At 40.0% G+C, this 16,406-nt stretch overlaps 1 protein-coding gene across 1 annotated transcript in view; it reads left to right on the forward strand.

The window, feature by feature from the left end:
* The first annotated feature begins 491 nt into the window (after nucleotides 1-491).
* Nucleotides 492-16,406, forward strand: part of LOC131216858 (protein OS-9 homolog) — a 28,264-nt gene continuing 12,349 nt past the window's right edge. Inside the window, exon 1 of the mRNA XM_058211448.1 lies at nucleotides 492-685. Coding sequence (XP_058067431.1) covers nucleotides 598-685 — 88 coding nt within the window. The 5' untranslated portion in view covers nucleotides 492-597. The remainder of the gene's footprint in view (nucleotides 686-16,406) is intronic.

Genomic DNA, 16,406 nt, shown 5'->3' on the forward strand with positions numbered 1-16,406 from the left:
ATAGTTTATCCATGCCGTCCATCCATTTTTCTAGATAATTTTATATTATAAACTCAAAAATTAGGTAGACCCAATACGTAGGTAGACCACACCACAAGAAATAGTGGATATCGAATGATTACCTTTGAAAACTTCTTAGGGGTTACAGAAGTTTTGGATCAAGATGATATTTGTTTTTTCGCTCCATCAATGGTTATGTGACTTTATGAACCGGATGGATGACAAATAACCATCATTGTAGGCCTTAGAAAGGTTTCAACGGTGGAGATCATTATCTCTACTGTTTCCTGTCTTGTGGTCCATTTGAGCTTTGGATCTGTCACATTTTTTTGATCATGAACTAAAATGATCTTGAAAAATGGATGGACAGTGTGGATAAAACACATACATCATGGTGGGGCCCGCAGAGCTCTTGCATCAGCTAGCTGGCTTGCGTTGGGGTCACAGCCAAATCGCGTCCGTAGTTCCTCTTCTCGTATTACCAATGCTATTTCTCTCTCTTCGCTTCTTTAAAAATCAAACTCTAATAAAAATTCGCTTCCTCTCTCTTTCTCTGATTTTGATTTCTGAGATAGCAGAAATTTCAAAAAGTCAAACATGAGATTCTTCTGTCTCCTTCTCCTACTCTTCTTCATTCTCTTCTTCAGCCATGGTCTGGCCGAGCAGATCTACCCTGCTCATGCAGGTATCTTCTCTACCCTTCCTACTCTCGCCCCTTTCCTTTATTATTATTATTCTTATTATTTTGAAATATTTAGCTTCTTAATCTCTCCATTCTAAGAAAACAGGAGTTGTGTTTTGATTGTTTTAGCTGAATTTCATTTAAAACCTCTTATTTATGCCCGCTTGGTTTGTGCGATATCTTGATTCCAGAGCTTTAGATCTTTTAGTTTTCTTCTTCTTCTTCTTCTTCTATTTAATTAATTAATTTTTATTTTTTTAAAAAAATCTTGATAGATAAAATGATATGAGGTTTATAAAATTTATGGAGTTGGGTTTTAATTGCTCTGATTATGTTTATCTGGTTTGTGATGAACCAGTTCGAGAGCTTTAAGGGGCGTTCCAATGCGCCGTTGAATTGAATTACACTAATCAGTCTAATGAAGTGGAGAAAACAAATTGTAGTTTCCTTCCTTAGGATTCATATAGAGGGACTGAGCACCAAACTGTGGTTAGGTTCCTCTCTACAGTTCACAATGCTCGATTGAAGCCAAAAAAGAAAAAAGAATGTGGGCAGTCCGTCAGGCCCATCCCCCAGTAGTTCAAAATCCGGGTCCGAACAAACAGTTCCTGGGCTCTCTAGTCCTTTCAAATGCAATTTGAGAACTAGTCCTCATTATGGATTGTGGGATATTTTTACCATTTCCTCATTAAATTGAATGTTCATAATTCAATTCGCTTGTGTTTTTGGGCCTTTTGTTTTCCATAAGGAGAGAGTGATCTATGGTTTTATGTAATTTAGGCAGTTGGTTTTTAATGGTTTTAGCTGAATTAGATGCCAAATGTCTGATTACTTAATTTTTGTTGCGAAATGGAATAATCCTAAGTTTTCAAAAATCACAACAGAAAGAGAATGGCTTGACCATTGTCTATGACGCTTGATATGAATGAAGTACCTGTTCACAAGAGTCAAACATAATCACAGTATGCTTAGTTACTAAATTATTATCATATTGGTCCAGAAACTTTGCTTGGTAGCAATTGCACCTACCAATCCCCACCCCTACTATAGGAGGGTTGACGTTAGCTGGGGGGCCGGTCATCGAACTTTCACCTAGAGACCATGAGAATTCCTATTTCAATTGGTGAAGTTATGTCCGTAAAGCTGATCCCAAATGGTGCAGACAAGGCTTGATGAGGGTCTGTTTTATGCTCATCTAGATTATCTTAAGATAAAGATAGACATGGTTTGAAGGATTTCTATTCTCAACTCCATCTTGTGAGAATAATCCTTCTTACCTTGGGTTGCTGCCTTTGTGTGGCTGGTTGGGAGGAAGAGGATTCTCACTATTGATAACCTGCAAAGACGCACTCTCGTCCTTCCGAATATTTGTTTGATGTGTATGGAGAATGAGGAATCGATCGATCACTTTTTTATTCACTGTCTTTTTGTTACTAAGGTTTGGGAGTTTTTCCTTTCTCTTCTCCACACGGATTGGGTTATGCCGAAGAAGATGAACGATCTCTTGTGGGCTTGGCATGGAGGTGGAGTCGGCAAGGCTGGGAAAGCGGTTTGGCATTTGCTCATTTTGGCGGTTCTTTGAGTTATTTGGAAGGCCAGAGATGGTAGATGTTTCAGAAATGAGGAGGGGGCTAAGGAGGTCATTTGTAAAGTGATTCATTTGGTGGCAGAGTGGGCAGCCTTCGTTAAGGCAGTGCCTGCTGTCCCTTTCCCTTTGTAGTTTTCTCCTTTTGCTTTCTTTCCTCGCTTTGAGGGCTAATAAAATTTTCATCTGTTAAAAAAAAGAAAAAGAAGAACAATCCTTCATGTAGTTGTACTTCTTTGTTCATCAATCATGCAAGATGATAGGACACACACACACACACACACATGAGTGAAATTCTGGTTGAATTTAATTTTAAATGCTAAACATGTCGGAGGAATTTTCTAGGTCTAGTCAAGTGGGGCCTATGTTAATTAATCGGTATATTCTAACTAGAAGTTATAGTGCTTCTAGTTGCACTGGGACACTTAGCCCAATCTCTCGATCTAGACTGTACATTAGGTCCAACTTGGATTTTATGGGCTACCATGCAAATGTTGCAATAACCTGACAGCCATATGCCCATACCACTCTTGTCTTTTAGCCTTTAATTGGATGGTCCAGATCATTTACACAAAAATAGGTCCAATCAACAATTCGATCAATCTATTTGTTGGAGCCCATCATAAATTGCTTATGATTCTAAAGAGCCACTTTTCTCGGGCAATTCTAACTATCCCATCCATGACTTGGAAAAAGGATGACTACAAAAATAAGAACAAATTAGAGGTGGATTGGATCATCCAGATCAATGTGGTTTTTGCATGTTAGCCCATAATATGCGTTCTGGACTTAATAAACAGTTCAGATCGATTGATTGGCTGTCCCAATGACAGATGCAACTAGGAGCACTATAACTTATGGTGCTCTAAGAGCATTGGAACATTTCTCTTCTAACCAAACCAAGTTTGTACTGAATCACCTACACCTCTTTTGACATCTCATCTGCCCACAGCATTTCCTTCTTTCATTGTTGCTATAGCTACGGTCCCTTAAATTGATAATACACATGCCCTTTCACAGTACCCTTCCCTATTGTCTGGGCCTCCTCTTAGATCTATCCCCATGCTTCAATCTTCATTCGTCAACCTGTAAAAGTAGTCTCTCCCTAATCTCACAGCCTTTTACCAGGACCCTCTGGTTCTCACTCTTGATGCATTTAATCTGGTTTATGTTTCTGCTTTTCTCCTTTGTAATTTTGCTCTTCAAATAACTGTCTCCTACTGTAGTTTTTAACCTATCTGATAATCCAAATCATGCCTTAAAATTTGGCATGACTGCTTTCTTCGCTTCCTTTTAACATTTTACATGTTTCGAGCTTTTCCTCATTTCTACTATTTACCAGTCTTTATCCTCTTTTTCCTAATTACCTTCTGTACTTCATGCCTCCACCACCTTATTTCTTTTGTGTGTGATTCTTACCTTTAGATTACCTAATCACTTCTCTTCTCCACTCTCTTTATGTAGTTAGTTTTTTCGGTTCATATATCCCCAGCCTTTGCTTCCAAAGTCTACTTGCTTTCTTCATAATTTTCTCTCTAAATAACACCCATCTCTCCTCCTTTTTGTCCCACTATCTTATTCTTGGGATCTTCTATTCTCACTCTGTTCATTCATTCATTTATTTATTTATTTTCTGGTTCTTGATCGATAAATCCAAGACTGCACCTTTGCTGCAGACCATGGTAGGGTGAAACTGAGCATTCTCAACCTTTGAACACCTCTTTGACATGGTGTTCAAAGGGAGACCCTCTTTGACATGGGATGCGTGTATATTCTCTTATTATGTGGAGATTGGTCTCCTTCCTTTCTTAGAGAAGAAAGCAAGTCATGATCCAGTTGGATCTCCCTTATCCCATGTTTGGCATGTGGTTGCAGGGATGGGTCCAAATAGCACCCATTATTGTTCAGAGATGGACTCTGGAATAGAGATGCAATTGACATCACTTCATGCAATTCAAAGATGGTTCTGCTGTCAAGAGAAAACAACCCTTCGTGGGATACAAATGAACCTTTTCGGAATACCTGAACACACCCGTGTGCACTTTTCAGCACAATGGGATTTACAAATTGCGGCGCAATGCTTCTGGATAATGCCGTATCTTTATCAAGATACAAAATAGGAATATTAGGATTCTGTATGAATATATCATATACCTCAGAAGTGCATAGTTCCTGTTGAACCAATGAACTAGTCATTCATGTAGCTATTTGCAACCATCAAGACAAGGTATGGGGTTCCTATAGAATGCCATTAGTTGACCAGTCCATCTGAAATTGTAGCACTGTTGCCTGTAATCTTCTCAGCATTTATTCTTGTGATCATCTTTCCTGCTTCTTCTCCACAAAATCAGTTGTATCCTTTTTTTTTTTTTCTTTCAATTGGCTCGGACACAGTGCATTGAACACGATGACTAGAAGAGCCTTATTCACTGACAAGTCTAGAAATATAATGAGGTATTAAGACATGTTTTTAATGGTGTATTATAATTATTATATGTAAAGTATCCTAGAAAACCATCATTATCATCAAAGCCTTATCCCAATTAACTGGGGCATGCTACATGAATCTTGTTCCGCCATTCCACTATCAAAGGTATCCCAGAAAATAAAACAATAATTAAAGTATAAAAGTGTTATTTATATGTAGAAGTGTCCTCAAAATAGAAAAAACCTAAGTGGTGCAAGTAGCTGTGTTAAGGAGTGCCAAACCCTAGTTGTAGGAACCTTCTACCAAGGGGTCACTTCTGCTTCGAACTCACACTCAGACTCGTGCTCCCCTCCCATTTTCTAAGCCTTTACACGGTTACTTTTTGAAATAGATGCTTCATTGCTCCCTGTTCCCATTTTGTGCACTAAATAATGCAGGTGTACTTCCACCAAAGTTATGTTAAGGGAAACCAAATGATTAGGCCTCAAAACTGTTGATCATGTGCCACTATGAGTATTGAAGTCCTTGTAATGCCACGGGCAATATACGTTCTTGGTAAAGTAAGGGATGCATCTCTTTGAAAACATTATTAATGAGGCTAGTAATGGAAGTTGTGAAGTTTGGAGTCAAGGTATTCCATAACGGTAATGATGGCTGTAATAGCCACCGCTGTTACCTTTACGATACGGGCTCTTTTTTCTTTTTTGGAAGAAAACCCGCAAAAAAACTTGTATTGACCCTATAACAAGGCTGTTACGGCCTTATTGGGGGTGGTAACGGTCACAGGGGATGTAACTGTTGGACGTAGGCCAATGGGGCCCATTGGTGAGCAATCACTAGTGGGTGGGTCCCATGTTTTTAGGCCTCTTCCGGCCTCCTCCTTTTTCAGTTGGTTTTTTCAAATTCAAAATTGAATTTGATTTTGGATGGGAGATAGGGAGAAGACCGGATAATCTGGTCTCATCTCATCTCCATCCTTTTCAATAAAAGGGATGAGCTTTTCTCTCGTAAAAAGCATCAATCATTAGAAATACCGAGAGTATAAAGAGAGATATAGTGTGCACAATAATCTGTCCATTATGGCTTGTTCTTGAGACGATCTAATCCATAGATCGTGATTTGGGGCCATCTATACCATAAGATTAAAGGGGTGAATAGACCCATTTGCTCCAGTAGTAGATAGGCGGGTTGTTGGATCTGGAGCGTTAATCTTCGGCTTTGTGAGGGTTCCATATCGTGTAGACCGTCAGATCTTGAGGGCTCACACTTCCACGCTTCCCAACAGTGCTATTAGAGTAATTCTGCTTCTCAAGATCTGACGATCTACACGATATGGAACCCTCACAAAGCCGACGATTAAGGCTCCAGATCCAACGGCATGCCTATCTACTACTGGAGTAGATGAGTCTATTCACCCCTCTGATCCTACGGTATAGATGGCCCCGGATCACGATATATGGATTAGATCATTCCAAGAACAAGCCAAAATGGACAGATTACTGTGCACACTATATTTCTTTTTATACTCTCGGTATTTCTTATGATTGATGCTTTTTACGAGAGAAAAGCTTGTCCCTTTTATAGAAAAGGATAGAGATGGGATGAAACCAGATTATCCGGTCTTCTCCCTATCTCCCATCCAAAATCAAATTCAATTTTGAATTTGAAAAAACCAACTGAAAAAAGAGGCTGGAAGAGGCCTAAAAACATGGGACCCACCCACTAGTGATTGCTCACTAGTGGGCCCCACTGGCCTACGTCTAACATCTCCCACTCAATCACATTGTGGGATAGGCACAAAAATTTGTTCATCTAACTCGCCTAATAACAATAAAAAACCAAACATTGCGATCAAAAGAATCAGAGGCGTGGGACCAGATGGATCATCGTAATCTTCTCACAGGTGCTTAAGTACTAAGTGACCACCGAACTAGTACTCAATAACCCAAGCTTTGCAATGCCTGTCCTAGTCCGCATGACCACACCAGATGGAGTTTACTCCCAATCTGGAGTACTCGGCGAACATACGCACTTATCCAACTTATCGAGTTATTCTGAAAACACGATTTTTCACAAACTTCGACTAAAATCAATTTAAAGCAATACTTATATATATGCTTTTAAGAAAATATTGTTTGCAAAAGTCTTATAAAAACAACTCGATACTGTCGGCGGATAAGTCTTCAAGTGCGTATTTATAGTTCTAGAAACTTGGTGTAGTTGTCACGGGATCTTCCCCACGTAGATGTGTAATTTGGAATCAATCAAGCCGCTTTCCTAGCGTAACTGCGTCTGGCCAATCAAGGACCTTTCATCATAGTACACTAAAGTGGCGACACTCAATCTCATCCTCATATACACAAGAGGAGGGTAGCTGAGGACACAAAGAGTCACTTATTTCACACATATAATCATTATCATCAGATTAAAAAAAATTGAAGTGCATGCCATAAAGAGAGTTAATTCTCCTCCACCAAATGATGCATGCAATCTGTAATGGAAGGTTGCACGTTATACAAATATAATTTTATAAAAGCATCAGTTTCATCTTAAAAAGAGAACTTGATTGTTCTACACCGCCCATTTGGGTATGTGGACTTTCAGATCTCGTTAAATGTGTTGACTACTTTTATACTTTGAAAATTTATATAACACGTAGAAATGCTGATGATTAGTGTCAATACCTTAGATCATAGCTAAGTAATGATACTTATGCAATGTAGAGATGGCGATCAAAGTGTTAATCGCTGAACAACTGAAAGGACAACATTTCGACGGTAACAACTACGAAGACTGGTCTCGCGCGGTGCGAAGCCTTCTGGACGAGGACGACATATCGCACACACTCAATGAGGTTCAAGAGGAATCCATACTGGCTAAAAACGAAAATTTAAGAGAACATAGGACTACAACGACCCGCTACAATAAGTGGCATAAACAGAATCGTTCAGCCCATAATGTCCTTATTAGCACTATGCACAGAGAACTTATACCTACGTATGAAGTGCATGACATCGCTAAGGGAATCTGGAAAGCACTGACAAATGCCTATGTGTAGAAGTCAGATGCGAAAGTTCGGGCAATGGAATTAAAATTCCAGGTGTATAGGATGCCAGTTGGCTGCCCCATCAAAGATCATATCTGTAAGATGGAGCAGATAATAGGTGCCCTTAGGAATGTTGGGTGTAAATTGACTAAAAATCAAAAGATGATAGCAATGCATCGTTCCTTGCCTGAATCTTGAGCCCCAATCAAAAGAATTCTGAACCATACTGATTCTATCACTACGTTCAGAGACTTTTGTGGCCACTTGGTACGTGAGGTTGAAATGAATGCAATTCAGGTGAGTTTAGCTAAGGCCTTTGTAGCAGAGACCCATAAGTGGAAAGCTAACAAGAAACGGTTCAAAGCTCGCAAGAAGGCGAAAAAGAATAACCAAGAACAGAAGACCACAACACCTCCTTCAAATCTCAAGAAGGAGAATGGAAAAAAGCAGAAAAAGACAAATATAGTCTGCTTTGTCCGCGGAAATTCCGGCTATTATGCTCGGCAGTACGCCCATAAAAAAACGGTAATTCCTAAGTCACTAGATACTTTGTATGTAAGCGTTTGTTCTGAAATCATTTTCGTTGATACTATATCTAACGACTGGATTTTGGATTCAGGCACAACAAAGCACGTGACATGGAGTTGACGAGGACTCGAGGAATTCCGGCCTGTAGCCAAGGGAAGTTACAAGGTGTATATGGGAAATAACACTGTCGAAGACGTACTAGAGATTGGCGTTTCCTATTTCCGTAAGCGCATAGGGCAAACACTAATCCTTTGTGATACTCTTTATGCATCGGGGATGCGGAATTTAATTTCTGTTTCTAGGTTATTATTTGATGGTTTTGATATTTGATTTTCCGGGACGAGTTTCTTTGAGATTAAATAACCTCATCTTTGTATGGGAAAATTTAATTTCAGATTTATTTATTCTGGACGTAGATAGTGATAATACACCTCTTGCTTTATCTGCCATGTTGAATGAAACTGTATTATTTGAATCTCAAAAATGGCACGCGAGGTTAGGTTACATTGGAAAGGATCATATGACAAGACTAGTACGTTCTGGTTTGTTAGACTCCTTATCCAAAGTTAATTTGCCATTTTGTGAACATTGTGTGTTCGGGAAGACTTCGAAGATACCGTTCCTAAAGCGGCTAGGTCCAATGGTACACTAGAGATAATCCATTCAGATATCTATGGACCCTTCAATGTACTTGCCAGAAATGGATGTCAATACTTTGTCACTTTCATTGGCGATTACTCACGCTATGGATATGTGTATCTCATCTCACACAAATCTGGGGCTTTTGATTATTTTCTTAAATATAAAGCTGAGGTGGAAAATCAACTTGAGAAAAAGATTAAAATCCTTCGATCTGATAGAGGTGGCGAGTATACATCTGAAACGTTTAAATTATATTGTGAAAACGTTGGCATTGTTCAGCAGTACACAATGGCTTACACTTCACAACAAAATGGTGTTGCAGAGAAAAAGAATAGGACACTATTGGACATGGTTAGATTGATGATGGCACAAGCCAATCTGTCTACCACATTCTGAGGAGACGCACTGTTTACAACTGTCTATGTCCTTAATAAAGTCTCATCCAAATCCATTCCTAAGACCCCATATGAGATGTGGTCTGGGAGGATTCCTTCTCTAGCCAACGTACGCCCTTGGCGATCTTTGGGATATGTTTTGGTACCCACTGCGCATAGAGGTAAACTTGATAGTAAAACCATTGAATGCGTGTTCATAAGGTACGCTATGCATTCAAAGGGATACGTTCTAGTTTACGAGGACCATGGACGATGGATTGAGATAGAATCTCGTGACATGACCTTTGTTGAAGATAGATACCCCAGCCAAATGTAGCAAAAGGTTTCAATAAAACTTTTTGAAATACCCAATGTATCTCAGGAGAGTGAGAGTTCTGCTTCTCAAGATGATGATGCTCCTATAGTTTGTCAGGAAGTGGGAGGACATCTCAGCAGGCTCCTGAGTTATGTCGAAGCGAAAGAGGATTGATTTTCTGAAGATACTTCGATATTGAGGGGCAAACATTCTCTTGCGTTGCGGTTGATGATGATGAACCTGATTCGTATCAGGATGCATTATTATCTTCTAACTCGGCCGATTGGGTGATTGCTATGGACGAAGAGATCGCTTCCATGGAAAAGAATAAAGTCTAGGGACTTGTTGATCTGCCTTCCAATTGCAAAGCGATAGATAATAAGTGGGTACTAAAGATAAAAAAAAAGACAGATGGTACAGTGGACAAGTAAAAAGCACGATTAGTTGCTAAAGGTTTACACAAAAAGAAGGCATTGATTACGAGGAGACCTTTTCACCTGTTGCAAAGTTCTCCTCAATCCGCATGATCTTGTCCATTGTCGCAAATGGATGGACGGTACAGGTAAAATATATACATTACGGGGGCCCAATAAACATTACCGTGCGCCCTACGAATTAATTGTGAAAATCATTATCTCTGCTGCTATTTTTGGCGTGGTCCACATGATCTCTGGATATAATTTATTTTTTGGCTGGTGCTCTCAAATGATCTCTGAAAATAGATGAACGGTGTAGATGTGATAAATACATCACCGTGGAGCCGATATAACTTTGATCTCCTTTGAACCGTTCGTACAACTCGGAGCTCGAGGAGTGTCAGCGCTCGTCTTTGCGTGACACGTACCTACCGCTGCTGGAAATAAAAAAAAAAAAAAAAGAGAGAGAGGGAAACGAAAAGAAAAAACAGAGGGAAAGAAAAGACAAAAAGAGGGAAAGGGGGAAAGAAGAGATTGAGAGAGAGAGAGGAAGAAGAAGAAGAACAGGAAGGAGAGAGAGTGAGAGAGAGAGAGAGGAAGAAGAAGAAGAAGAAGAGGAAGAAGCCGCAGCAGGGCGCAACGCTGCCCGAGAAGAAGAAGAACAAGAAGAAGAAAAGAAGAAGAAGAGAAGAAAGCAAAAAAGGTAAGGTTTTTTTGTTTTTTTGTTTTTGTTTTTTTCCAGGGCGTATGAGGTCTCAGAACGGCCGTTATGGCCGTACCGACGGCCGTCGGCCAGCAGTAATCCGTAACGGCCGTTTTGACCCCGTATCGCGTAACGGGTCCCACCGTTACCGTTACGTATCGGCCGTTACGGCCAATACGTAACCGATTTGGGATACCCTGATAGCAATGCATCGTTCCTTGCCTGAATCTTGGGCCCCAATCAAAAGAATTCTGAACCATACTGATTCTATCACTACGTTCAGAGACTTGTGGCCACTTGGTACGTGAGGTTGAAATGAATGCAATTCAGGCGGGTTTAGCTAAGGCCTTTGTAGCAGAGACCCATAAGTGGAAAGCTAACAAGAAACGGTTCAAAGCTTGCAAGAAGGCGAAAAAGAAAAACCAAGAACAGAAGTTCATAACACCTCCTCCAAATCTCAAGAAGGGGAATGGAAAGAAGCAGAAAAAGACATATAGTCTGCTTTGTCTGCGGAAATTCCGGCTATTATGCTCGGCAGTGTGCTCATAAAAAGACAGTAATTCCTAAGTCACTAGATACTTTGTTTGTAGGCGTTTGTTCTAAAATCCTTTTCATTGATACTATATCTAACGAGTGGATTTTGGATTCAGGCGCAACAAAGCACGTGACATGAGTCGTCGAGGACTCGAGGAATTTCGGCCTGTAGCCAAGGGAAGTTATAAGGCGTATGTATATGGGAAATAACACTGTCGAAGACGTACTAGAGATTGGCGTTTCCTATCTCCGTACACGCATAGGGCAAACACTAATCCTTTGTGATACTCTTTATGCATCGGGGATGCGTCGGAATTTAATTTCTGTTTCTAGGTTATTATTTGATGGTTTTGATATTTGATTTTCCGGGACAAGAGTTTCTTTGAGATTAAATAACCTCATCTTTGTATGGGAAAATTTAATTTCAGATTTATTTATTCTGGACGTAGATAGTGATAATGCACCTCTTGCTTTATCTGCCATGTTGAATGAAACTGTATTATTTGAATCTCAAAAATGGCACGCGAGGTTAAGTTACATTGGAAAGGATCGTATGACAAGACTAGTACGTTCTGGTTTGTTAGACTCCTTATCCAAAGTTGATTTGCCATTTTGTGAACATTGTGTGTTCGGGAAGACTTCGAAGAAACCATTTCCTAAAGCGGCTAGGTCCAAGGGCACACTAGAGATAATCCATTTAGATATCTATGGACCCTTCAATGTACATGCCAGAAATGGATGTCAATACTTTGTCACTTTCATTGGCGATTACTCACGCTATGGATATGTGTATCTCATCTCACACAAATCTGGGGCTTTTGATTGTTTTCTTAAATATAAAGCTGAGGTGGAAAATCAACTTGAGAAAAAGATTAAAATCCTTCGATCTGATAGAGGTGGCAAGTATACATCTGAAACGTTTAAATTATATTGTGAAAACGTTGGCATTGTTCAACAGTACACAATGGCTTACACTCCACAATAAAATGGTGTTGCAGAGAAAAAGAATAGGACACTATTGGACATGGTTAGATTGATGATGGCACAAGCCAATCTGTCTACCACATTCTGGGGAGACGCACTGTTTACAACTGTCTATGTTCTTAATAAAGTCCCATCCAAATCCATTCCTAAGACCCCATATGAGATGTGGTCTGAGAGGATTCCTTCTCTAGCCAATGTACGCCCTTGGCGATCTTTGGGATATGTTTTGGTACCCACTGCGCATAGAGGTAAACTTGATAGTAAAACCATTGAATGCGTGTTCATAAGGTACGCTATGCATTCAAAGGGATACGTTCTAGTTTACGAGGACCATGGACGATGGATTGAGATAGAATCCCGTGACATGACCTTTGTTGAAGATAGATACCCCAGCCAAATGTAGCAAAAGGTTTCAATAGAACTTTTTGAAATACCCAATGTATCTCAGGAGAGTGAGAGTTTTGCTTCTCAAGATGATGATGCTCCTATAGTTTGTCAGGAAGTGGGAGGACATCTCAGCAGGCTCCTGAGTTACGTCGAAGCGAAAGATGATTGATTTTTCGAAGATACTTCGATATTGAGGGGCAAACATTCTCTTGTGTTGCGGTTGATGATGATGAACCTGATTCGTATCAGGATGCATTATTATCTTCTAACTCGGCCGATTGGGTGATTGCTATGGACGAAGAGATCGCTTCCATGGAAAAGAATAAAGTCTAGGGACTTGTTGATCTGCCTTCCAATCGCAAAGCGATAAGTAATAAGTGAGTACTAAAGATTAAAAAAAGACAGATGGTATAGTGGACAAGTAAAAAGCACGATTAGTTGCTAAAGGTTTACACAAAAAGAAGGCATTGATTACGAGGAGACCTTTTCACCTGTTGCAAAGTTCTCCTCAATCCGCATGATCTTGTCCATTGTCGCAAGTTTAAACTTAGAGTTATATTAGATGGATGTAAAGACTGTATTCTTAAATGGTGACTTGGACGAAGAGATGTAGATGCAACAACCCATGGGTTATGTGGACAAAAAGCATCTAAAGAAAGTCTGCAAGTTGTTGAAATCTATTTATGGGCTGAAGCAATCTTCAAGACAGTGGTACATGAGGTTCCATTTAGCCATCACCACTTTTGGATTCATGATGAGTGAAGAAGATCATTGTGTATACATGAAATGGTCTGGAAGATCTTTTCTGATACTATCTCTATATGTAGATGATATCCTGCTAGCTGATAATGACATGCAATTGTTGATATTGACTAAAGATTGACTATTCTTGAACTTTGAGATGAAAGACCTCGGTGAAACCAACTTTATTCTTGGGGTAAAAATCATCAGGGATCGCCCTAAGAAATTTTTAGGCTTGTCTCAAGCCACCTATATATAAAAGATCTTAAAGCGGTTCAAGATGAAAAATTTAAAAGTTGTTGAAACCCCTATGGATAAAGCTACCAAGTTAGACAGGAAATCGTGTCTCTAGACTGAAGCCGAGAAATTGGATATGTCCTCAGTACCTTATGCAAGCGTAGTAGGGAGCTTAATGTATGTTATGCTTTGCACCAGACCGGATATTAGCTATGCAGTTGGCATAGTCAGCCGTTATCAGAGTAACCCGGGACAGCCTTATTGGCAAGCCATCAAACGTATATTCCGCTATCTCAGAGGAATAAAAGACCTAATGTTGTGTTATGAAGGCACAAGCCTTGAGCTCAAAGGATATTATGATGCTGCTTGGGGTAATGACGCTGACGAGGGAAAGTCTACTTCAAGATATGTATTCTTACTCGGAGGAGGAGTTATCTCATGGTCGAGTAAGAAACAGACATCCACAGCTCTTTCATCTATGGAGGCCGAGTACATTGCATTTTGTGTTGCAGTTCAGGAGTGTGTATGGGTTCGTAGATTTTTATTGGGTCTGGGTGTTGTACCAAGTGTTCATCAGCCTATATCGCTGAAGATAGATAATTCTTCTGCCATTAATTTGACAAAGGACTCTAAACACCACCAGAAGTTTAAGGACATTGAGATCAAGTATCATTACGTTCGCGATCACGTGAGAGATAAGAAGGTCGCTCTCAGCTACATTCCTACTAAGGAGATGATAGTTGATCCCATGACGAAACCTATAGCCAAAGATCTATTTCAGGTTCACATGACGCAGATGGGATTGATGAAAGCTTGAGTGATGTACTTGTTTTTTTAGTACATTTGATATTTCATTAATGAATAACACATTCCATTTATTCAGTATTGAACACTAATATAAATTAGGTAAGTAGATCATCAGTATTTACCTTGAGATCATGTAGGATTTCTATTTTTTGTCGGCAGGCCGGTCACCCACTCGCACGGGTTAACCAACCTTGAATGTACAAGAGAGGTACATTTGAGGTCATGTTCATACACTGAGGTATGAACTTCTCTTTATTGTGAATAATAAAGGATGAGGATATGAGTGAGTCGTATCCGCCTACAATCTTTTAAGATTGAAGATGAGACTAATAAAGTCGAATAACATAATCGCACCATTCATTTTTCATGCGATCAATGTTATGGCCTGAATTTATAGCTAGGTTATGAGGTTATGAGATGAGTTGTACCTCATGTAGAATGACCTGCGTATTGTAGACCCGACAAACACCTAGTATTGTCTACTTTACGACGTGGATTGTAGCCACGTGCAGGGACCTTTTACATACATATTGCTTTGATTCGATCTAATCATTGCAACGTGCGAGTAGTCAGTCCCGTAGGTGACTCTTTGTGTCCTCAGCTACCCTCCTCTTGTGTATATGAGGATGAGATTGAGTGTCGCTACTTTAGTGTACTATAACGAAAGGTCCTTGATTAGCCAGACTCAGTTACGCTAGGAAAGCGGCTTGATTGATTTCAAATTACACATCTGCGTGGGGAAGATCCCGTGACAGCTACACCAAGTTTCTAGAATTATAAAAACGCACTTGAAGGCTTATCTGCCGACAGTATCGAGTTATTTTTATTAGACTTTTGCAAACAATATTTTCTTATATATATAAGTATTGCTTTAAATTGATTTTATTTTGGATGAGAGATATGGAGAAGACTGGATAATCTGGTCTCATCCCATCTCTATCCTTTTCTATAATAGGGATGAGCTTTTCTCTCGTAAAAAACATCAATCATAAGAAATACCGAGAGTATAAAGAGAGATATGGTGTGCACAGTAATATGTCCATTTTGGCTTGTTCTTGGGACGATCTAATCCATATATTGTGATCTAGGGCTATCTATACCATAGGATCAGAGGCGTGAATAGACCCATCTGCTCCAGTAGTAGATAGGCGGGCCGTTGGATCTGGAGCGTTAATCTTCGGCTTTGTGAGGGTTCCATATCGTGTAGACCGTCAGATCTTGAGGGCTCACACTTCCACGCTTCCCAACAGTAACGGCCTTTACGGGTCATTTTCCATAACTGTTGTTATGGCCTTTACGACCCCATAATGTGTAACGGTTGCCATTGTTACCTCTACGTAATGGCCGTTACATCACACCATGGTCTGGATATGATCTATAGAATATCTTGCACTTGTGCTCCGACACCCCCCAAAAATGTTGCATAGAAGGTTGGGAGCTAGATAGTGCTCTATCTCTTGGTTTGATTACAATTGTGGATGAGGTTTGCCTAGGAGCTCGTACCTTCTTTCCCACCATGTGGTGATCTAGACCATCCATAGAAGGTTACTATTGTGAATGGCCAACACGGAAAAAATTCTACGATATCTAGATATTTGTATATGACAATTTGAACAACTGACCAATGCACCAAAAGCTCCAAAGCTGATGGGGAAGGACCAGTTTATCCTTATATGTAGGTCCTCCTAGGCAAACCCAAGCAACCTCCACGTGGACAACCCCTGCTTTGAACAGGTCCCCGAGTCACACGGTCCCACAGTGGACCCCACCTCGTGGCGATTTTGCATCTCACAGACCCCACCTCGTGAGCCACCCCACCCTAGTGTGGAGATGCGGTGTATTCTTGGAATCACACCAAGATGCCCCTGCATCAATAATACTGCTTCTAGTGCCAAATATACCATGATACTGGTGGAAAATGTTTTAACTTTAACCTATTGTATTTGGCTGGTTATGTTTGAAAATTCTAACAATTTCTTATATTCTTATCATAATT

The sequence above is a fragment of the Magnolia sinica genome, chromosome 10 (genome assembly GCF_029962835.1).
Source record: "Magnolia sinica isolate HGM2019 chromosome 10, MsV1, whole genome shotgun sequence".
Taxonomy (NCBI): domain Eukaryota; kingdom Viridiplantae; phylum Streptophyta; class Magnoliopsida; order Magnoliales; family Magnoliaceae; genus Magnolia; species Magnolia sinica.